Source organism: Tursiops truncatus, chromosome 19 (assembly GCF_011762595.2).
Source record: "Tursiops truncatus isolate mTurTru1 chromosome 19, mTurTru1.mat.Y, whole genome shotgun sequence".
NCBI classification, from domain to species: Eukaryota; Metazoa; Chordata; class Mammalia; order Artiodactyla; family Delphinidae; genus Tursiops; species Tursiops truncatus.
The window spans coordinates 17,882,536-17,906,373 of NC_047052.1; the positions used below are offsets into that span (position 1 = coordinate 17,882,536).

The 23,838-nt window shown below is 49.7% G+C and overlaps 1 protein-coding gene and 1 non-coding gene across 15 annotated transcripts in view; both read right to left on the reverse strand.

The window, feature by feature from the left end:
* Positions 1-1,904: 1,904 nt before the first annotated feature.
* Positions 1,905-1,977, reverse strand: TRNAE-UUC (transfer RNA glutamic acid (anticodon UUC)). The gene has a single exon. It is a non-coding gene; the product is annotated as a tRNA-Glu (tRNA).
* Positions 1,978-13,070: 11,093 nt separating this feature from the next.
* The window catches only part of CDH3 (cadherin 3), a 115,746-nt gene continuing 104,978 nt past the window's right edge, over positions 13,071-23,838 (reverse strand). For 13 of the 14 annotated variants that reach the window (XM_073796342.1, XM_073796343.1, XM_073796338.1 and 10 more), the window contains 7 exons: positions 23,000-23,241; positions 22,472-22,617; positions 21,455-21,679; positions 18,091-18,297; positions 16,096-16,226; positions 15,580-15,726; positions 13,071-13,948 (listed from right to left, as the gene is read on the reverse strand). In XM_073796342.1, coding sequence (XP_073652443.1) covers positions 13,739-13,948; positions 15,580-15,726; positions 16,096-16,226; positions 18,091-18,297; positions 21,455-21,679; positions 22,472-22,617; positions 23,000-23,241 — 1,308 coding nt within the window. In that variant the 3' untranslated portion in view covers positions 13,071-13,738. Of the gene's footprint in view, positions 13,949-15,579; positions 15,727-16,095; positions 16,953-18,090; positions 18,298-21,454; positions 21,680-22,471; positions 22,618-22,999; positions 23,242-23,838 lie in introns of those variants that run through there. The other variant, XM_073796348.1, reaches the window with a different exon arrangement.

Here is a 23,838-nt window from a genome sequence, read left to right on the forward strand (position 1 = left end):
GCCCGCGTGCAGCAATGAAGACCCAACGCAGCCAAAAATAAATATATTAAAAATTAAAAAAAATTTTTAAATGGGGCTAATGCTACTTAGCTCATGTTTTTTGGGCACATAAATGAATTAGCATACATAAAGTGCTCAAAACACACTTGGCATGCTGAAAGTGCTCTATAATTATGAACTGGGCTAGATTCACAGCCCCTGCCCTCAAGGTAACCTCAGACTGGTGGGGGACATGGAAGCATTTACAATTCAGGGCAATGAATACATTAAGGCAGGTGCTAAGGAAACTCATAGGAGGGATGCCAAATTTGGAAGGCTTCCTGGAAGAAGTGGCATCAGGGCAGGAACCAAGTCACTTGCAGGATAAAGGAGAGGCAAAGCGGCCAGCCATGAACTCCCTTTACTGGAAAGGTGAAAATGGGATTCAGAGAAGGTTTTCAGTCTTGGATTTCAATTCAGCAACTTCTCAGCACCAGCCTGGGTCCCAGGTACTGTGCTCAGTGCCAGGGATGAGTGTGGGCTGGAGATAATTAGGCAGAGGCCCTCAGTAAGCTTACGATCTAACTCGGAAGAGGAACATGAAGTCTAGCCTAAGAGCTAGACTCCAATGAAATCTACTAGAGGAAGGAACACGATGTCAAGGGAGCAACTAATTCTGAGGCTCCAGGATTGTGAAAGGCTTTGCGGAGGAAATGCTTGTAAGAACTGATCAGATTTGGGGAGGGATGGGGAAGAAGTAAGGCACCCCCCATAGGGGGAAGAAGCACAAGCGAAGGTGAGGCAACAGGAGAGCCTATGTCCTAAAAAAGATACAGCGTGGATTGTGGGGCCTGGATCAAGGGAGAGGTGAGGGGTGGGCAGGACTAGGCTGTAAATGTCAGCTGAGACCAGGGTCTGGAAGACGTCACATGACATGCTACTTGGACTTCACCTAGTAGGTCATGGGAACGGAACAGAAGTGTTTAAGCAGAGAAGCGACATGATGAGATCTGAAGGGTTACTCTGGCACAGACGGGGGAGGAGTCTTGGAAGGCAGCACAGCTCGAGGGCCACTGTAACTGTCTAAGCGACAGATCCGGTGGGCACGGAGGGCAGGCACGGGTGGAACGTTTGTAAGCAGCCCTCTGAAACACTTGAAATCCAAACCCTGAACTTATTCCCTGGTGGCTCATGAGTCGAGATGTCTAATATCCCTGGAAAAATAAAACTGCTCCTGACGCCAGCCAGCAGGAGCAAAAGCAACCCGATATGCTTGTTGATTAAGATGAGGGAAACTTTTCCCCCTTTATTAAGGGTCAACCGAATTATTAGGGAAAATAGAGTGACATATTAAAGTGAAATGACTTGATTTTATTGTTTTTTTCCTTCATGGAAACAATACATGAGATCATCATTTAAAATATTTCTCAAGGATGGTAAAGTGTAATCCACCAAAACCAAGCTTGACTTCATTTCCATAGAGACATAGAGAAGGAGGGAGAGGAGGGACAGAAGGGTGGGGAGATCTCAGGAGGAGAGGGAATGTGGCCAAGCGGAGCAGCGGGGCCAGGGGCGGAGGGAGGAGGACGATGGCACAGAACGGAGGCTAATGCGCTAGGCCCGGAGGTGGAGTGTGTGTGAACCTCGGAATCAGAGGCCCAGCCAAGTTTCCCACTTTTCTTAGCCCTGATTTCCTTACTTGTCAAATGTGGGTCATAATGTCCTTGTCACATGGCACAATGAATGTTATTAGATCTGTATATTAAAAGGATCCCACTGCCCTGGCCACCCGACTGGGGTGGGATAAAAGAAAGTGCTCTGCAGACTACCTGGCTTTTAAGAGTTTTCTTAAGAAAGTTTCTTCTGTGTGTTTTGTTTTTTGTTGTTGTTGTTTTTGCTGCACTGCATGGCTTGCGGGATCTTAGTTCCCCGACCAGGGATTGAACCTGGGCCCACGGCAGTGAAAGCGCCAAGTCCTAACCACTGGACCACCAGGGAATTCCCAAGAAAGTTCTTAAGATGAGGGGCTGATGATGATGGTAGCTTTACTTACTATCATTTCCTTTTGGAGTTCTCATTGGCCCCATGTTATTCACAGCAGTTAGGCTGCTCTTGTTTAAAACCTCTCTCATGGGGTCATCCAGGATGGGGTGCCCTCAGAGCTTCAGGACTGGTTGGTCCAGTGGCACCCCACTTCCTCCATCCCCAGCCTTCTCACCGCTGGGCCTTCCAGGGGTAGATGGCCTGACTTGTTCCTCTTAACTCCCCGCCGCCCACAAGTGCCTGGCAGCTCATGAAATGACACACACAGGGGCCCTGAAGCTCTCTCCTTCATGCCCTGTGCTCAGGCCTCACCCCTCAGCTTTTACTTCTATCCAGTAAACCACCCCAAGGGAGGAAGTGAGGAATGTGAAGTAAATGATGTGGGTTCCCTTCGTGATATGGTGCCACCACTTCTCCTCTTCCTTCCTCGCTAGCTGGCGGCAACGTCCCTCTCCCATCTCTAGTAGGAAGGAGAACAGACACTGTGAAGCTGGCACCAATGCCCCTCCCTCCCGGGGTCACCTGGCCTGTGTGCAGCCTGGAATCCTCTCCAGAACCCCACACCTGCAGAACCCTACTACACCCAAACATCTCCACTTACATGTCCAATAGGCACCTCAAAGTGCTCAAAAATACAGGCAAGTTCAGAACCAAACGCATCATTGCCCTTCTCCAACCTGCTCCTCTTCCTGTCTTCATTTCCGAAAATGGCAGCATTATCAACCCAGTCAACCCATTATCAACCTAATCTAGTGCTTAGATGAAGACATCTTGCAACCCTGCCCACCACTCTGTAAATAGTACCTCCGTTAACTCTGCTCAGTTAATCTTTTGAGTTTGCCTGTTTCTTGCCAGCATCCTGGCTGATACGTCTGGTCTCCCCTTTTACTCCTTCTCCCTCTCTAATCCGTTCTCCACACAGCAGCCCGAGGGCTCTGCCTCCCTCCCTCATTCCTTCTTTTCATTTTTCAAGTCTAACTTTTGAGATGGGTAAGGCATTCACCTAGTTCAAAAATTACAGGACACAGAAAAGGTATAAAGTACAAGTGTCCCTCTCATTCCTGTTAGCCATCCGCCTAATGAATTCCCAGGCCTCTCCCCGCGGTTAACGGAGTTTCTTTTGTATTCTTCTAGAGCCATGCGGTCCAATACGCTGGCTACAAGCCACATGTGGCTATTAGATTTAAATCTAATCATTAAGTTAAATTAAAAATTCTGTTCTTCGGTCACTCAAGCCGTATTTCAAGTGCCATGTGTGGCCAGTGGCTACCATGTTGGTCAGCAGAAATACAGAACATTTCCACCATCAGAGAAAATTCTATTGGACAAGGCTGTTCGAGTTTCTCTCCGCACATTTAAGTAAAAAATTCATATAGTCTCATTTTCCTCCTCTTCTTTTACACAAGAAGTAGCACATGTTCCGCATTGTTCTCCAACTTGTTTTTTCACTTGACAAGATACCTTAAGGATCTTTCCACATCTGTGCATAAAGAGCTTTCTTGTTGGTTTTCAGTTGTGGAATATTCCATGCTGTGAATGTGGCAGAGTTTATTTAAGCAGCCACCCACTGATGGACTAAGGGTTATTACCAACCTTTTGCTCTCACGGTCAACGCAACAACGGTGAATGGCCTTGTCCATCTGGAATTTTGCATGTATGCAAGTGTCTATAAAGAACACACCCGTGAATTATCATTCTAGAGCACCGATTTGGTCATGCCTCTCCCCTGCTGAGCACACACTGCTCCTCCTGATCTCCTTCTCCAGCCCACGGCAAACTCCTATGCAGCCCTCAGGTCTCAGCTTGGATGTCACCTCTTCTGGGAAGCCCTCCCCGACTCCACATCAGGTCAGACTAGGATCACCTGCCCTGTAATTGCCTGGTTCTTCCTGGTCTCCTCCCTCAGTCTGGAGCTTTATAAGGGAGGCTTGGGGCTGTCTTGTTTTTCCATGTATCCCCAGGGCCTGGCACTCAGTAGGGGCTCAATAAATATTTGCTGAATGATGAGGTGGGCACCAAGTTCCAGCAGTGGTTCTTTCCAGCACTTTGTGGGCTCCCAAACCAAGGAGCTGGTGAGGAGAACCCCCAGCAAGCAGCTGATTCAGATGGGGAAACTGAGGCACAGAGGTGGCAGTCTTTGGATCAGCCCCCTTGACTCCAACCTCTCCTTTTTTTAGCCCACCTTATAGTTAATAACAACAATAATAACAGTAGTAATATTACCTGTAAGGTTAATATTTATTGAGTATTTCTATGTGCTAAGTGCTGCTCTAAGTGTGTTACATGCATTAACTTATTTGATTGTTGCAGCAACTCTGTGAGGCACATACTCCCATTATTATGCCCATCTTATCGGTAGAGGAACTGAGAGCTTGTGTCACAAATGGCAGAGAATGACTTGAACCCAGGCAGTGGGGCTTCAGAGCCCACACTCTTATGCACTCTGCTGAGCTATCGACCATTCTTGGCAGCTTCTCCCTTTTCCAAAGCTCACTGTGGCTCCTCACTGACTCAGGCCCAGAGCTTCTTCTCTTGTCATCCCAATCCCCCCACCCTGCCACCCTGGGTCCCATCCCTCCCAGCTTGACTTAGTTTATTTTCTACTTCATTGGCTTCCCCCTGGAACAAGATCCTGAGACTGGAGCCAGACTGGGCTCTTCTAGCCACTTGCTATAGCTACCTTCTGGGCCTCAGTTTTCTCATCTGTACAACAGGTCAATGGCAAGGGAAAGCATGGTACTCTCCTTTCTTTTAGCCCCTTATCCAACTCCTATACATCTTTTAAGGACAACTCAAAGGGCTTCCTCCTTCAGGAAGTCTTCCCAGATTTCTCTAGCCCCTAAAGTTCCCTCCCACTCTTCCCTGAAGGCAACTTTTAAGACTCAGATTAGCACTTAATTCTTCTTTTATTTTCCGGATTGTAAGTTGTCCCCCATGCCCTCCCCACCAAAGAAAGTGATACTCTTTGAAAGAACATATAAGATAAAAAGTAGAGCTTCAGTCTTTGAAGTACCACCTTCATTGTTATTGGCATACCTGAGTCCCACCTTCACTAACCTTTACTTAACATTGTTTCTTTAAATGGACTCACTATCTAAAACATAAAGAAATTTATTTTAAGTGAAAAACTAACAGTATTGTAAATGAAAAACCAGCATCACTTGCCGTAACTAAAGTAAAAATAAATACAATGATGACAGAACAGTGTCATTAATTTCTAGGCTCTCCTTCTCCGGTTAAGAGAGAGAACCATAAGGGTTAAAGTCATTAAAGATCTGCTAAGCACAAGAAAAGGGGGACTCTTCCCTTGACGCAAGCAGGATTGAAAGAAAAGTGAAAATGGAACAACTCTGTCTGCGTGATTCAGGATCACGTAAGACTTTAATACCTTGCTCACCCATCACCTCACACCATTCCACATCCCACCACAGGCCCGAAGCCCACACTCTAGGAAGCAATGACTTGATCAGAACAGACAGAACCAGCTTCATCTCCCATCTCTGCCCCTCTCTAGCCTCCGTTTGCTCCTCTGTAAGATGGCATGAGCATAACCACTCCAGGACTGATGCAGGGTTAAATGAGATGTCACAAGTGGCGTTCCTGGATTCTCTCAGCTCTGCTGCTAACCATCTGGGCATGACCATGGGTGACTTACCCTGCCTCCCTGGGCCTGACTTTCCTCATTTCCAAAAGGTAAATTATAGGGGAATTCCCTGGTGGTCCAGTGGTTAAGACTCTACGCTTCCACTGTAGGGGGCACAGATTCGATCCCTGGTCGGGGAGCTCAGATCCCACAGGCCACATGGCACAGCCCCTCCCTCCCCCCAAAAAAGAGGGAATTTACAAAACCTGCCTTGAGGGTCGTAAAGCATGTTTATTAAACGAACATTTATTGAATGTTCCAGGCCTACTATGTTCCAGGCACTATTCCATGGGATAGGGATGTAGCAGTGAAGGAAAGAAACAAAAATCCCTGCCCTCGTGGAGCTTATATTTAAATGGGGGGCAGGGGACAAATAGATAAAATATACAGTATAGTATGGTGAGAAGTAATAAATGCTAAGGAAAAATAAGGCATGGTGGGTGGCGGCAGTGTTGCAATTCTGAAGTGGGACAGAATCTCTGACAAGTGGACATTTGGGTGATGCCTGAAGGAGGTGAGGAGCCATGAGGTCCCCGGGGGAACAGCAGGCCAGCCAGAGGGCACAGCGAATGCAAAGGCCTCGAGGTGGGAAGCAGCCTGCACGAGTCCCAGAAGAGCAGGAGGCTGACGTGGCCAGAACCACGGTGGGACTGAGGTAAGAGCAGTGGGAGGTGAGGTCCCAGGGGCAACGGCGTCAGATCCTGCAAAGCCCTGTGGGACATTTTAAAACTCTGGTTTTGATTCGGAGTGAAACTTTAGCGTATTGTCTTACACATGGTAAGTGCATAATTCACAGAAGCTCTAAAGGTAGTAATTCCCATACTTACTTAGCACTGTCTCCTCAGAAGGCCTCGGCTGTCAGGTTCCAGGGTGACAAGAGACCTGCCCTTCCCTGCCCTATTGGTTGGCCCTGGTTTACTGGAAGGCAGTGGGGACAGGAATGGATGGAACCCAGCCCAAGCATTCCTGACCCACCCATCCCCTCTCAGATTGCTCTCCAGGCCCTGTCACACCCCTGCCGCTTGCTGGGCAGTGGGCACAGGAATGCTGAGGCAGCTGAGGGCTGGGCTCCGCCCCTAACTTGGAGAAGGCCTAATAACAAGCAACAAGAACAGTAATGATGGCAGCTACCACTTATTGCACCCTAACTGCCAGTCAGACAAAGCACTGAGTGCTTTTCACATGTCACCTCCCAGCGGCCTCTTTTCACCCCTTTGAGAGAGGTGTGGTCTTGAGGGAAGGGAGGCTGTGGGTCACACCCACCTCTCTGACCTCTAGGGGCTGCACTCTTCACCAGGGCTCTGTGCTCGCAGACTTGGGGCTCCTTTCTGGCAGGCTCCCCACTCAGTCCGGGACCCCCGAGAGACAAGAATCTTGTAACTCCTGCCTGCCAGCTCTGCAGCTGCTGCAGGCCCGGACAGGTCCAGGCAGCCCCCTCAGTGGCTGAGAAGTGAGCAGAGGAGGAATCAGGTTTCTCCAGCTCCTGGATGGAGGCAAGATTGCTGAATCAGGCCTTTTCCCAGGGCTTCTGGAACCAGGCCTTGTCGTGAACTCAGCCTCCAGGCTGGCTGTGGAGGTGGCAGCCCAGGACTGGGCACCTGGGCCTTACCCCGTACCTGTCCGACCTCATCTCCCACTGCACTCTTGCTCGTTCCCTCTGCTCCCTGCTGAACTCGGCTGAAATCCCCGCAGCACTCCGGCCTCAGGGCCTTTGCACAGGTAATTTTTACTAGACATACCTGCATACTCGCTCCCCAGTACCCTCCAGTCTTTGCTCAAATGCTCCCTTCTCAGTGAGAAACGGAATAGTTCCTGCCATATCAATAAACAAAGGATGTCACAGTCATCAGTGATTGCAGCCCTCCAACAAGACCTGGTGAGCCCTGAGGAAACTCAGGAAGTGAAAACACAAGATACTGGCCCCAGATGGTTGAGGTGCATATCAAAGGAATGATTTCAGTGAGCCCAGACTCTTGCATCTTCCCATACATAGAAAAGCACTAAATTCCTTAACTTGAGATATCTGGTTTTCTTTAATTAACTATAATCTTCTGATACTCCCGACTACCTGCCCTTTGTTGCAAAACTCGAAAAATATCCTGGCTCCTCCCCTCGCCTCCTCGAGCAGTTTCTCAGAGCTATCTGAAACGCTGTCTCCTGGGCTGCAGTCTTCATTTTGCCCCAAATAAAACTTAACTTGCTGGGGGGCTTCCCTGGTGGCACAGTGGTTAAGAATCCGCCTGCCAATGTAGCGGACATGGGTTCGAGCCCTGGTCCGGGAAGATCCCTACATGCCATGGAGCAACTAAGCCCGTATGTCACAACTACTCAGCCTGCGCTCTAGAGCTTGCGTGCCACAACTACTGAGCCCACGTGCCACAACTACTGAAGCCCGTGCGCCTAGAGCCCATGCTCCACGACAAGAGAAGCCGCTGCAACAAGAAGCCTGTGCACTGCAATGAAGAGCCCCCACTCACCACAACTAGAGAAAGCCCACGCGCAGCAAGGAAGACCCAACACAGCCAAAAATAAATAAATAAAACATAAATAAATTTATTAAAAAAAAACCCTTGACTCGCAACTCTCACGTTGCACATAATTTTAAAGTCAACATCAGCAAGGCCTTTCCTGACTACTAGAACTGAACCCTCACCCCAACCCCTTACATCCTATGCCCCACCCCAGCTTCATCTTCCTCTATAGCCTCACCTTTCACTGTACCATCCATATTGCCGAGTCATCTTGTTTATTGTCTGTCTCCCACGGAATGTCAGCAGGATCGCCCTTAGACTGGGCAGGAAGGGCCTTCGCCCTGTGCATTAGAAGGCTCTGCTCTGGCCCTCCTGCCCCTCCTATGGAGCTAAGGAGCTGTGACTGCTAGAACCTGTGCCCCCCACTCTGCCCTCTAGACCATTCCCTGCATAAACTGTCCCAGGCCCTCCCCAGGTCTGTCCTGAGGGCAGCCAGCACAGCCCAGGTGTGTACTCCTAGGCCCAAGGGGTGGTCAGTGGAAAGCTATTTGTGTAGGTCGGTGGACAGAGCTTGGACAGGTGGGCTGGGGAATACATACACACACACACACGTGCACAAGGACCCTCATGGTGTAGGATGGAGCCTGGGGTAGGTAGAGTAGTAGGCTGACCACCGCTCCTGGGCTGGGGTCTAACTCTGCCTGTGCAGCCGCATTCTGCCTAGTACTCTAGGTGTCTGGGAATCCAGATTAAAACCTGGCCTTCCGGATCGCCATGAAGACATGCTTGTCTATGTAGGAAGATAGGGTATCTTTTATTTAACAGTTTTTGACCGAGACTCACATGGTAGGTGGGCCCTACACATTTTTTTTTCCCGGAGCCCCCCATATATTAGGGCTGGGATTTTTAAGTTTTCTGCATTTCTGTATCCCCTGCAACCTAGAACAGTGCCTGGCATAGAACGCATACTCAATTAACAGTTGTTAAATTAAGGAATAAAGAAGTCCTGGGGTGATGCCCCACATGCCCCAGATGCAGTTGGAAATGCTGTGGCTTTTGTGTGTCAGGACCTTAGAGTCTCAGGGTCAGGTGGGGCCAGCTCTGCTGTGGAGGAGGCTAGGCCATACCTGAAGAGCCTCCTCCACTGCCTGCCTGCCCCATGTTCCCAATGTAGCTGGAGTTTTTTCCTACTGGTAAAAAGAGCGCATACTAGGGAATTAAGGAGACCTGGACCCCAAAACTGTCTCTGTCACTTGTGTGAAGGGCACGGCCACATGTGTGGCCGCATGCGTGAAGGGCACGGCCAGTCACCACCCGATAAACAGTGACCGCCGCCACTATCACCGTCACCATCACCATCACAGTGTCCAAGGCAGTTCCTGCCGCATGGCAGCCAGTGTGGCTGTTCCACCCTCAGCTTCCCTAGCCCTCAGCGGCCAGGCTGGGAGGCGCTGGCCGTGCTGTGGTTCGAGTGGATGGTGCCCTCTGCTGGGCGCAGAGGGGAAGGGCCTTCGGGGAAGCCACAGCCACCCTAACCACGGACGTCCCTTTCTGCAGTCGGAACACTAAGGGTAGGAAGGGCTGTTTCCGCCCAAGCTGTGAGTGTGGAGATAAAGGAGCAGCACCCAACGCTGTCAGTCTGTCAGCCACCACCATGCAGTGATAAGAACAACACTTAGGCAGCGCTCCTGTGCCAAGCACCGTTCTAAGCGCTTCACAGATACTGACTCATTTACTCCTCCACCTTCCAGGTGAAGAAAGTGAGGCACAGAAAGGTTAAGTGATTAGCCTAAGGCATCGTGCCTGGAGGTGCTGGGATTTGAACCTGTGCCCAGAACCACGCCTCCTGGGTGGATTATTTTTGTGGGAGGTGGGAGGTAGGCTCTGCCTTTAGCCAGAAGGAGTGGAGCCCCCAGTGGGTCTGGAACTGGACACAAAGGGCGTGAGCTGCCCAAGGGGCTTCCCAGGGTGACTGCCCCCACCCTTTCAATGGCAGGACCGTTGCCCGGCTGACCTCAGGGCCCCCCCTTACTGGCCATCCCTCAGCATTTCCCTACCTGGGTCTTCTTGCTGCATCCCTGTGTGGGCCTGTGGTTAAGGAAAGTCCATGTCTAGCATAGGAAGCCAGGAATTTGAGGCCTCAGCTACTTGCCAACCTTCCGGGGATGAAATCCATCCCCTCAAGCCCCTTCAGGGACTGGCAAAGCCCACCTGGTGAGATGGCTCCTATCTTCAGCCTTTTGGGGAGGAAAAAAAAGATTGTCAGGTCAGCCACCAGGGAAAAGGCATGGTGAGAAGTGAGGCTTGGGTTCTGCCCATCTCTGCCCCGCTGGAGCGATCTTGGGGAGTCCCTGCTTTTGGAACCTCTATCTTTTCCAACCTGAAAAATGACAGGGGTAGATTGGGGGCAATTTTCAAAATGCTCTGCATTTGGGTTCTTAAGGAGAAACACTGGGAGGATGAGGCCAAAGGCAGGTCTCTGGGCACCCTGACTCCTTCTTCCCACAGCTTTACTTCAATTATTTTCTTTGTTGGACTTGGGTTCTGCAACTTTGGCTTTAAGTCTGGGGGAAAATCATTTAATAGAATGAGCCTGAGGGGTCCTTTCAGCACCAACCCGTCTGAACCCTCCACTTAGAATTAGGCAGCCTCGATCACAACCAGGACCACAGGCCCCCTCACCCCTCCCCAGTTGGAGGGCTGGCTTTTTTCTTTTTCGGCTATACTGCGTGGCACGCAGGATCTTAGTTCCCCAACCGGGGAGCGAACCCACACCCCCTGTAGTGGAAGCGCAGAGTCTTAACCACTGGACCGCCAGGGAAGTCCAAGAAGGCTGGCTTTGAAGCATCTGAGGAGATGGATGCTCCAGGGAATTTATTTTATCATTGTTAAGGGCGAAAAACTACAAGTACTAATGTCCATGGATGGCAGTAAGATTACATACATGCCAGCACATCCCAACTAGATGTGATGGAGACGATAAGGCAATCCTTTTACATCCTGTTATGAAAAGATATAATGCAAAATGTGTATGTAACGCATAGGGGGGAAAAGATTGGAAGGATGCACGTTCAACTGTTAGACCTCAAACTGTGAAAGATTCACATTCAGGGGAGGCAGAGCAAACATGCAGGTGGTCCCCATTGGTATGGGCCACACTGGTTATTTACAGTCAGCACTCACTCAGTGGTTAGCACTGGAGACCTACCAGCTGCAAATAGTTTGACTTATTATTATAGGCCCTAAAGACCAGAGTCCATTTTTCAGATGAGACGCAGGTCCCGAGTGAGAGAGTGACATAACATCCAGCCCTGTCACACAGCCCAGGCTCGTTCCTTCCAAGTCACTCAGGGGCTGGTGGCGGGTTCCATCACCAAGGGAATCCAGATCCACCCGCAGAGACGAGGCTTGGCTAGGAAAGGCTGCTTTTGCTCCTCCGCTCCCTCCAAAAATCTCAGGGGAGGAAGGCCAGCCTGCACAGTGGCTCCTTGGTTTTATTATTAGTCTCAGCTGAAGATAGGGTTTCAGGCTTTATTCAGGCTTCTCAGAGAGGCATTTAAGATAAGGGGCAGCAGGTGTTTGCTGGCTGAGACACCTAATCCTCCCCGCACAACCTTAGCAGCAGTAGCAGCAGGGCCCTGGTAGAGGGGAAGCTGAGGCTGCGGGAGCCAGATGCTGCAGCTTGAGGGAGAGGCAGGAGGTACTGTGACCGTGGGCTCAGGTGCTACGGACCAAGGAGCTTTCTTAGCAGACTCAGTTCCCTTTAAACTTCCCCATCCAGGGCCTGAGGCTTCAGGACACCCACGGCCTCACGCTTCAGAGCCTTGGTCTTAAACTCACGGGTGCATCAGAATCACCTGGAAGGCTTGTTAGACAAGATTGCAGGGTCCTGCTTGCAGAGTTTCTGATTCGGCAGGCGATGGCGACGCTGCTGGCCCAGGAACCGCGCTTGGAGTACCATTGCTTTAAAGAATCAGTCACTCCTGCAGGAAGGACACATTGATTTCAACTTCAGCGACATTTTCAGCTTCACTTCGGATTCTTTTCTTCTGGTTCATTGCAAAGACAAATTTAAAACTTCGCTTTAACAAAGACACACATGGAATCCCTGCTGCCTCTTCATCCTTATTCCTGCATCTGTGCCCTGGTGTTGTCAGGAATGTTCCAATTTCATTGACATCCTGGGTGAGTTCTCTAATTTTCTGTCTGGCTTGATTTTGATGATGATCAGGCATCATTTTAAAAAAACACAATGAGGCCATTCTTTAAAGGAGGAAGATCCCCTCAGAGGGTGACTGTGAGGATTTGTTTAGAGGAAGTAATTGAAGTTAAGGGCTGTTTGGGTCTAAAAAGTACTGAATAAATGGTAGCTGTTACCAATGAACACAGAGAGCGCTTACCATGTGCCAGATGTTAATTCACTTAATCTCCATGAAAACTCCCCATTTTATACATGAAAAATCTGAGGCAGGTAGAGGTTAAGGGACTTGCTGGGAAGGAGCGGAGCCAGATTCTCCCCAATCCCTGCCTTTCGACACAGAGCCCACAGAACAGGAGAGGAAATCTTCACGTACTGCACCACGTATGTGTGCAGCCACTGGTCCAGAAAAGACATCGCCTGCAGCCCTGGTGCCGCTAAGCCCAGGGGTAAGCAAGTTAACGGTTCTCACACAGAGTTAGCAGTTCTGAATCTGTAGGGAGGACAGCAGAAGGTTTGCCCCTACCTGGGCCTGTCAACAGATCCTGAGCTTCCTCTACCATCAGGAGGAAGCTGGGGGGAAGCCCGCAGGGCTAAAAGCATTTTCTCCCCCTTGCACAACTCTCAAAGTTCTCGAAAACCACTGAATTGTACACTTTAAATGGGTAAATGATATGGTGTGTGAATTATACGTCAATAAACTGCTATTAGAAAAAAAGTTCACTCCCCTGGCACCTCTGGGAAAAGTTCCTTTAATAAAAAAGTTCTAGTACATGTACAGCATTGTCATCACCCTTCCTCTACAGCACTCGATAGGGAAAGTAAAAAATAAAGGACCACCTAAACACGCTCGGTATAAAAACGCAGTAATCCATTCAAACAGGAGGCCTCGGGGTCCAGACATCAGAGAGAAATGCAACGCGTGAGGGCACATGAGCCAGGCAGCTCTGGCCTGGGCTTCTGGAGGACCCCAGGGGCGGCTGAGGACCTGGTTCTAACTTTTTGAAAATAGCATTTAAAAAAAAAAAAAATCCAGATTGCAATAAGAGGCCTCTTTCTAAGGAGGAGGGTCCATTCCAGAGAGAACGTCAACATGGGGGAGTCAGAGTCAGTCCAGGCCCGGTACACAGGGCTGAGCATCTTACGGCAGGGGAGAGACTCCCGGAAATTCAGCAGCCCTGGCCGAGGCTAAGAGGTTTTCACTGTTGAAATCAAACTGCCCGGGTCCCTCCATGCTGAAAGGCTTAGAAACCTGCCCCTTTAACGTCACGCCTCTTCCCTCCAAGTTGCTAAGGCTACTTCTCAACAAGCTTCGAAGTCCCTGGCCGAGGTGGGGACGGAGACTCCTTGGAGATGCAGCTGCGGGCCTGGTGTTTAGGCCCCCGGCGCTGCAGGCAGGGAGGCCTAGTCGTCCTGACCCCCGCCATACATGTCTGCCAGCTTCTTGAAGCGGCTGCCCCATTCATTCAGATAGTCGTAGTCTTGGTCCTGGTCGGAAGCAGAGGAGGTGAGCGAACTCAGGGAGGCGGCATCGGAGCCGCTGCCCTCATAGTCGAACACCAACAGGGAGTCATAGGGTGGGGCCGTGGGGTCCGTGTTGGCCGCCTTCAGGTTCTGGGGGACAGAGAGCAGGGGGTTAGGAGCTGCGGGATCAGACACCTGGCAGCTGTGAGAGCCCCGGCAAGTTAACTGAGCCTGCATTTCTCCATCTGCGAAGCCAGCTCTCCCCTCCTTTAAGGTTTTGAAGGTTGAAAATGAAATAATGCACATAAATCCTCAGCACAGGGCCCAGCCTGGAGCGAGCGCTCAGTGTGACAGGCCAGCAGTTCAGGGTGGGGGCTCTGAAATCAGACTGCACACACGATGTGTAAACTTAACCTATCCGTGCCATTTTTTCCCCCCTCATCTCTAAAATGGGAAGACTTCTTATAGTTTTAGAGGAATAAATGAATATACGTAAATATAAAAGCACTTATTAGCATAGTACCTGGCATATAGTGGAACACTATTTCCTCATTTGTGAAATGAGGAAGACAACAGGTTTCCTACTCTGCAGAGTTGATGCAGGCAGGCATTAATTGAGACAGTATCTGCAAACTGTCCAACACAGATATTCCGGAAACTGTCTTCATCTAACTGGAGGGAAAATCTCCTGGTTATTTGGCTCCAAGGCAAAGTTGCCCGGAGCAACTTTCCCCAGCCACTTCTGTTTTTGCACAGGATTCTCAAATATGCTCAGGCTAAAGAACAGAGTCTGACCACCAGGCTATTTCTAGAAAGCAAGAAAGGTAAGAAGGGTTCAAGCCAAAGTGAGGTATCCTGACCACCCATTGAGCTCTGTGCCCACTGCTGCTTCCTTGAACTCCCCAAATCCATCCATCCTCCCCTCCTTCCTTCTTTCCTCCCTCCCCTCCCATCTCTCCCTCCTCCTTCCCTCCCTCGTATTAAAAACCTCCTTTAACTGACTGCTATCAAGGTACCAGGCTGTGCTAGGCTCATATCACTCATCTTCTATGTGCCTAGGTTGTGGTTCTCACAACCCTGGCTATGTATCTGATTTCTTTGGGGAACTAAAAAAACATCAGAGCCTAAAAAAAATGAATGTCTGGGTCCCAGGCACTGATATTTTTCAAAATTCCTCAGATAAATCAAATATGTGACCAGAATTGAGAATATCAGATACACTTAGCTATTAGCAACAGTAGCTATCATTACCTAATACATGTTAGGTACCAGGCCAGCGATTCCCAAACTTAAATTATCTGGGAATCTTTAAAAGAATTCTGAAGCTCCAGTCACATCCGGATCAACTGAATCACAGTCTCAGGGGGTGAGTCAGAGGCTCCGTTTTTGATGTTCCCTGTGCTAGCACGGTTCCAAGTGATCCTGCATCCAACCCCTAAAGCACCCTACGACAGAGGACACCAACTCTGCTCCAGACTGGAATCACCTGAGATCTTTAAAAATTCAAATCCAGGGAGTCTGGCTCCAGAGTTTTCTCCTGACAACCACTACATTTGCTGAATAAAAAAATAATTCCTAACCTATTCTTAACCACTCTGAAACTTAGGGTTTTACGGAGGAGGAACAGAAGCTCAGAAGTTACTCAAATATGCCAGAGGTCACACGGCAGGTTGGAGGTAGAGTCAGGATTTGAACCCAGAGCCAAGACTCCAAGCCCGTCTGTGCTCGTGCTGCTGATGCTTGAATAAAGGGCTGCCCTAGGATGGCCCCCCATGCCTCACCTCGATGATGAAGTTGCCAATTTCATCTGGGTTGGCTGGCCGTGGACGGTATGCGGGTGTGGGGATGAAGGTTGGCACCACATCGTTGCGGAGAACCAACTCAGGCCGGGCCTCCAGGCCCCGGTGGAGTTGGGTGATGTCATAGTCCTTCATGAAAGGGGAAGGTCATGGGATGGAGAAGGACCCTTCTACTCCCCCCGTTTACATTTCACCCTAGTTCCGTACCATTTGGATGTTCTGGTTCATGGGTAGGTCTTAGAAGACAGATAATGTCAGAGATCTCTGAAAGCCCTAGTTTCCAAACCCCCTCCTCCCCAGTTAAGCACAGGTTCAAGGTCAAGGTGGCTGGGGCCAAAGAGACTAGAGCCATGGACCAGACACCCTCTCAGAAGACAGATGCTTCAGACCAGGGTCTGGTTGACGCAGCTGACATGGTTAATTGGTTGACCCAACCATCCCTGCCAGTGGCTGTGGGGGCCATCCACCTCCCGACCCCCAGACCCCCCAGTGCCCCACCTGGTCCTCCTCGCCACCCCCCTCTTCGCCGTAGTAGAAGACGTTGTCACGGGTGTCGTCTTCTGGGAGCAGAAGGGGCTCCTTGATCTTCCGTTTCTTTCTCACCAAAAACAGGAGCACCAGCAGGAGGACTGCAAGAGATGGGGAGTGTGAATATTCACCCCCCAGCAACCACACGGCTGGCCAGGACCCACAAACCCCCAGAGCCCCATCTAATTCTAGACCCCTCTATTCAGTTGCCAGAGCTTAACACACTTCAGTGGCCCCCTTGCACCTAGGAAAATCCCTGACTCCCATCAAGCCTACAGGACTGGCCCCTGCCTGTCTCCAAGCCTCCCTGCCACCCAAGTCTAGTCACATTGGCCTCCTCGGGGTTCCTCAAATATACCCAGCAGTCTCCCACTTCAGAACCTTCAACCAGGCTCGTGCCTCACCTGGAACACTCTCTATGCCTATGCATGGCTCTCACCCTTGAGCTCTCAGCTTAAAATCACCTCTTCCTACTGGCATTCTGACTTCATTCCCCCACCTGTAATTCTGTATCATTTTACTGTCAGTCTTCCCATATTGGTGGTACTGGTCCTTAAGGAAACCCTCCTTTGTGGGGATGGGAATCTCCCAGCAGATGTTGCTTTTCAACATGACTCTTTTTCAGTCACTAGGTGTCCTCTAATAACCATAGACTTTAAGTTAAAAGCAAGACAGTGTGGGCTTCCCTGGTGGTGCAGTGGTTGTGGGTCCGCCTGCTGATGCAGGGGACACAGGTTCATGCCCCGGTCCGGGAAGATCCCACATGCTGCGGAGCGGCTGGGCCCATGAGCCATGGCCACTGGGCCTGCGCGTCTGGAGCCTGTGCTCTGCAACGGGAGAGGCCACAGCAGTGAGAGGCCCGTGTACCGCAAAAAAAAAAAAAAAAAAGCAAGACAGTGCAACTTTGATATAACGAAGTAATGTGAACTTAGGTGCAAATGCTATTTTGGCATTTTAAGAGAGGGACTAGGTTTTAGTAATATGGTTTGAAAGGCTGACAGTCTATTTGGACACAGTGGGGACTGGCCAGCTAGTGCCTAGTTGCTCGCCTTACCCCCAGTTAATCCCATATGAGGAGGGTACCCCCTGGCCCTCTCTATGGCTGTTTAATGTAAGAGGGTAGAGCCACTGTTTAGCTTTATCCCTTTTTTTGCCTGCCGGTGGAACCACTGTCTCCCTCTGGCCAGACAAAACTGACCTAGCCTTCTTTGGGAGCCCATGGGTTCTCACCTCCTTACCCAACTTTTTTTTAATCCATAGCAACACCTATTTCTCTGCCAGATTATTTGTCGTCTGCTCGCTGCACTGGAAAGTAAGCTCCATGAAGGCAGGGACTGGTCTGTTTTGTTAAGAGTTGTACCCTCAGCGCCTAACAGTGCTTGCTACACAGTATGATGACTAACTAAAGCTTGCTCTTGTACTCATATGTGATTGAATGCATGTTTTCTGTGTAAGGACAATTCAGAGAGTGAAAAAAGCAAATGTGATAGGTTCTACCTTTAGAGCAAAGAAATTAGTTTTTAACTAAACATTTCTGCTCACTAGACCAATGGCTCTCAAGCTCTAACATGCATCAGAATCCCCTGAAGGGCTTGTTAAAACACAGATTACCGGGTCTTACCCCTAAGCTTCTGAATCAGTAGGTCAGGAGTGGGCCAGAGAATTAGCCTTTCTAACAAATTCCTGGTGATGCTAACGCTGTTGGTTGGAGACCACGACTTCAGAACCACCGCTCTAGCCACTAGATGATCTGACAGCAGGGTCGAGTCTGCTCCCCAATGCATCCCCAAAGCCTGGCACCTTCCAGAACCTCCATAAACATCTATGGATTGAATGACACTCTGGGAATTAAGAGTTTAAGGAACAGTTGCACAATGTTGGTGGCCCCTTAGTCCGTGAAGTTCAGGGTAGAATCAGGTCTTCTAACTATCCTGTCCTCAGAAGGGGAAGGGTGCCGGCACTCACACAGCAGAGCCAGGACAGCACCCAGGATGGGGAGGAGGAAACTCCCCTTCCAGCGTTCGGGGCAGGTCTCCACATGGCCGTGGCAGTCGCACACGGTGGCCCTGATCACCGTCAGCTGTTCCTTGTTGCCGTGGTCGGACAGAGAAAGGTGCACGTCGTATGTGTCTTGCTTCAGGAACTTCTTCAGGAACAAGGCCACTGTGTCTCCTGGAGTGGACAGATAATTATTCATCTCAGGAGACCACAAATGGTGGGAACTGAGCACACCATGACGGAGGTTTGAGGAGGCAGCCTCTGCATCTGGGCAACAGGAAGCAATATCCCCAAAGCACATTATACCAAGTGTTAAAAACTGATATTCGGCCAAAGCCAAATTTACCACTGTGGAAAGGATTATTTGGATAGAAGAATAAATTCATCACTTTATTTAAAATGAATCAATAATCACAGCATTTTTTAAATACGATGTTTTTAAAAAGTCATGGCATGTAGAGCCAATAATTTCTCAGTACCATTAGCTGCTAGATTATTCCTTGCCGCAAAACAAACAAACATTGTTCTTCCTAAAAGACAGCTAACCCAATCTTTTAATATTTACATTAACTGGCCACCTGCTTTCCTATTTGAAAATTCACTACCATTTATTATTGCAGCATTTTGCTCTTGCAATAGTAAATATAATGTTTACACCTCAACTGTATGATAGAATTTCAGTATCCGAAACACGGATATTCTGAGTGAGCATCAATTATTAATAAATCCAAAATGCATATGACTTGGTGATGTAACTGATGTTGTTAAGCAGATCAGAGAGGGTGCTAACCTGTGTTATCCCAGCATTAGTGACTGCACACAAGTTCAGAGATGCCGGCAGTGAGGCTGCAATGGGCACTGTGCTAACCAGCCTTCAAAGGCCCGGGGTGGGCAGCAGGCAGCCACAGAGCAGAAGCCAAGCCTCAGTGCGGCCTGCACGACGGGTACCACTCTGGGGAGGGTGTGCAGCACTCCTGGAGTGGGGAGGGGGGCTGTGTTTGCGGGTGAGAAATACAGAGTCAGAGGCCTCTCTGAAGAAAGGCCTTTCGTTTAGACCCAAGTTTCTCAAAGAGGGCACTATTAGCTTGGATGGAACTATTCTTCATCATGAGGAACCTTCCCGAGCATTCAAGTCCTCACCACTAAATGTCAGTAGTGTCCCCCCATCACTGGGACATTCAAAACCAACCCCACGTTTCTAGCCCACCCACCTTCAGGCTTGCTGGCCTATTTCAGCAGTGACCTCAAGCCATTTTCAGTTCAAAGGCTCTGCATGCTTGCTGGGACCCTCTTAGTTAAAAGGCCAGAAGGGAGAATTCACCCTGTTGCCATTCGGCAGTGGCAGGCAGAGAGAGTTCTGTAGGCTGAATGTTTGGTCTACCAGGTGGAGAGGCTAACATGGGGTATTTCACCCAAACATCCCTCCTGCTATCCTGTTCCCACGCTGGAGGGCTGAGTTCTCAGCTGATGATGGTGCTGGTGGCGGTGTCAGTGACTAAACTGACACTTACTATGTGCCAAGCCCAACTCTGATATCCACCCGAACTTTAAGAGGCAGGTTCTGTTATCCTCATTTTACAAATGCAGACATTGAAGCTTAGGGAGGTCAAGTAAGCAGCCCAAGGTCACACAGGTGTAGAGTTTGGATTAACTCCTCTGACAAAAAAACACAGTCAGATAGAACAACTAAGTCAAAACCAAGAACCGGGTATCAATGCTAGTATCAGGTGTTGGCACCACTGAGCTTTGGGCCTAATGCTCACACTTGACAGAGTCAGATCTGTGATTGTTTGGGAAACAGTGGTGGTGAAGATGGCCACTGACGTCTACCGAGCACTGATATGCCAGACAAGATGCCTTTCAGGCACTCATTTAATCTTCACAGTGATTGTATGGAGGTAGGTACTATCATGGCAGCATTCTACAAGTAGGGAAACTGCAGAACAGTGAGGTTCAGTAACTTGCCCACAGCCACGAACCTCGTAAATGGAAGGGCTGGATCTTGAACCAAGGCATTCTGGCTCCAGAGTCTACGCTCTGTAAACGATACAGTCAGGGCGGGGGAAAATTGGCTTCTAGGCCACAAGGTGGTGACAGGAGACCAACTTGGGTTCCCTCAAGGAAAGGTGCTGGATGTACATCCCCAAATCACGGGAATCATAAAAATGAGACAAGATGTGTGTCTGAAGCAGGTCTCCCCAGTCCTTTCTGGGCGGGGCTCAGCAGCAGTAATAGGTACCAGGCATTTTGTTACTTCGGGGCAGAACCTGAATGTTCTGGCTCCCCATTCCCCTCCTGGGGGACTCTAGCCCCAAGAGGAAGAGGAAGATGCTTTAAACCAGAGTGAGCAGGGTTTCTCCAGGGGCCTTACTGGCACTTGGGCCTGGATGCCTCTTTCTCACACACCTGGGTCCTTGCCCACTTGATGCCAGCAAGTCCCTTCTCCGGTCCTGTGACAACTGAAAAACCACTCAAGGCTGAGGAGCTCCAGGGGGATGGGAAAGAGGAAGGACAGGGAGGTGGCTGGGAGCAGGGATGTGGGGGTGAGGGACCCCAGCTTCAATTTCTGCTCCACTGCTTATCCACACTGTGCCCTTGGGCACACTATTTAGCCTCTCTGAGCCTCATTCTCATCTGTAAATAGGGATAAAAATACTGATCACAGAGGATGGTAGAAATATTAAATATGGAAAAGTACAAAAAGCATCTTGCATATCGCCAGGGTTTGATAAATGGTAAGCTGCAAAGCATCCTGGTATGGCAGACTGCCTGCATTCCAATCCTGGGGCCGTCATTTTCTAACCATAATGCCCTTGGCAATATATTTAAGCTTCTGTAAGCCTTGGTTTCCCCATCTGTAAAATGGGTGCACATGCATGTATGTGTGAGATAACAGTACCTTCTTTACAGGGTTGTTGTGAGGTTTAAGTAGCCGAATCTACTTAAAGCACACAGAGCACACAGCAAGCATAGCACACAGCACATAGCACACAGCACCTAGCACACAGCACCTAGCACACAGCAAGCATGCTCAGGCATGTTAGCTGTTATCCCCATGCTGGAGTTCTGACTCCCTCATTATTTGAGAGTGAGAAAGGCACATCCCATGTCTCTGGGCCTGTTTTTCCAATTGTACAGGCAGGTGGTTGAGCTAGAACGGTGTTTAAGGGCTCCTGTGGAATTCCAAAGGCTTACACTAAGTTAATAAGCAGCATTTAACTGACATTCTTGAGGAGACTGGTAATTCGGTGACCCACAAGACACTGGGGCAAGAAGGTGTGTCGGGTCTTGGTAGGGGGCAGACACCCATCTGCCACCACCACTCAGTTACCTTTCTCATTGACCTCTGCCGTCCAGTAGATGTCCGAGTCGTGTGTGAGCCGGGCCCGGAAAGGGGAGGTGTGGGGGGACAGGTCCTTGTCTGTGATGTTCAGCACCTGAGGCAAAGGGCTTTGGTTGCAGATGGTGATCTGACGGGGCTCAGGGACTGGGCCATGGTCGTTGACATCCATCAGTGTTAGCAGGAGGGTCCCCGTGCCAGTGGTGGGAGGGCTCCCTGTTTGTAATCACACACATGATCTCTTTTCAGCATGTGCCCTTGGTTGGGTTGATGAATCAATGTTAAGCTCTCCCAGGACCTACCCAATCAGCCTCAGGAGGGTCCTATTTACTATCTAACTGTAACCTTTCAAGAGCCTCTGAACACTAGCTTCATTATAGATCAAACCAGTGATGACAAATGCATGGCAAACATACCATCATTCTCATTTTGTGTCCATGGCAGACATTACTAACTGATCACAGCACAGTTGCAGCCACTTCATCCAGACAGCCACTACCAATCTATTACAAAGAGAAACCTATTGGCCACCTCAGGGTTGATGCAGTGTTTGCTGATCAGCTTCAGGGAAGTTTTGCTTCCCAGCCCTGCAGTAACCTCTCGCCTGCCTCCAGGCCTTGGTTCAGTATGTGTCAAATAGAGATGGTAATTACATCATCACCCCCAATCCTGTCATGGTGTGACATCACTAATCAATTATGACACTTTCCAGGCAGCCCTTTTCATCATTCATAAGGGGAAACCAACAGGCCAATTCAGGGCTCAGTGAACCACAAACTTAGGCTGAAAGGAGTCTTCAGGATACTTCCTAACTCCTGGGTCTTAGGGAACTTGAAACCAGCCAACCCTAGGACCACCCTTTAAAAGACCCCTCTGAGAGACCCCTTTGACCTCCCAGCTAGGATTGCTGACACCGCTTCCCCACACCACACTCTGTCTGTGGAAGGGACATGCGGTGTCCTTGGCTCCAAAGGTGCTCATGTGGAGGGGCTGGGAGGAAGCTCTCACCATCATCCGTGGCCAAGACCATGACTTCGTAGATGTTGGTCCTCACAAACTGCTCATCCTCACGGTCCAAGACCCCTGCAGCAGTGACCTGCCCACTGTCTGGGTCCATTGCTAGCCACCCTGCTGGGTCTCTCAGGATGTGGTAGCTGGAGCAGAAAAGTTGAGAAGAATCACACTCAGAATACTTAGAGTTCTGGAGTCATCATTCAAAGCCTCCTCATGCCAACAGGCAGAGGGTTTCATAGGACTCAGGGCTCCTAAGCAGGATTACGTGGAAAATGCATCTCACCCCCAAATGGGAGCCTGAGCAGAAGGTGGGGTCCCAGCAGGGACATATGAGAGGGAGCAGGAATACCTGTCCTGTGGACTTCAGCCACATGGAGGGTAGGAACGGAAGGCCCTGTACAGGGGTGACGTTCAAAATATTTAATAGTCTTTATGGCAATTAGAACAAACTCTGGCTATAATAAACAACCCATCCAACAGTACCCACGCATTTAGCTGAATTTAAGCCCAGCTCCTATGTACCTGATCTTCTGATTCCCGTTGTCGGGGTCCCGCGCAGTGTAGGTGCAGACAGGCTCGCCGATGGAGATGCCCTCCTGGACCTCGATGACTTTGGAGGGTGGGACGAACACAGGCGGCTCATTCACATCCTCCACGTGGACCACTATGGTGGCCGTGGAGGTTGGGAGCTTCACCACAAAGGGAGCCTCGTTGATCACTTCAACGTACAGGTTGTGCTGGTTTTTGGCCTCGAAATCCAAGCCCTGGGACAGAACAGGAAGGAGGACCTGAGCTGCCATTTTGTGAGGAGGCCCCATGCAGTGCTGTGATGCCAGAAGGGCCCACAATGGGGGGCTGGAGGCTCCCACCAGCAACAATACTGCCCCTTCCCTACCCCACAGAGCCTCCTGCATTTCCTGAGTGGACATTCAGTGGGGCCTCTCAGACCACCACCCCAAAGGCAACTATAGTAGTAAGCCCTAAGCCCAGAACTGGTTCCCTATGGGGTGATGACACCCCCTAGGGGGTGTTGTAGAAACTTGGAGGAAGCATTTCTAGGTGTCCTAATGACTGGGGATGCCACTGGCATTTACAGGCTGGGGCAGGGACACAAAGAACTGTCCCATATCCCATGTGACTTGCCAATATCACCATGGACATTCATGTATTTATGGGTGTGATGTTCTGTTTATATTTATAGTCTAGAACATGTTTTACATACAAACCGAGTTTTTGGTGTGGTTTTAATTTATACTGAATTTTCCAGGAATGCAACTTCTGAGGGGAGCTTGTAATTTGATTTGTTCACGTCTTTCCCAAAGTTGTTTATTTGCTGTTCTGGAAAAACATCAATACCACTC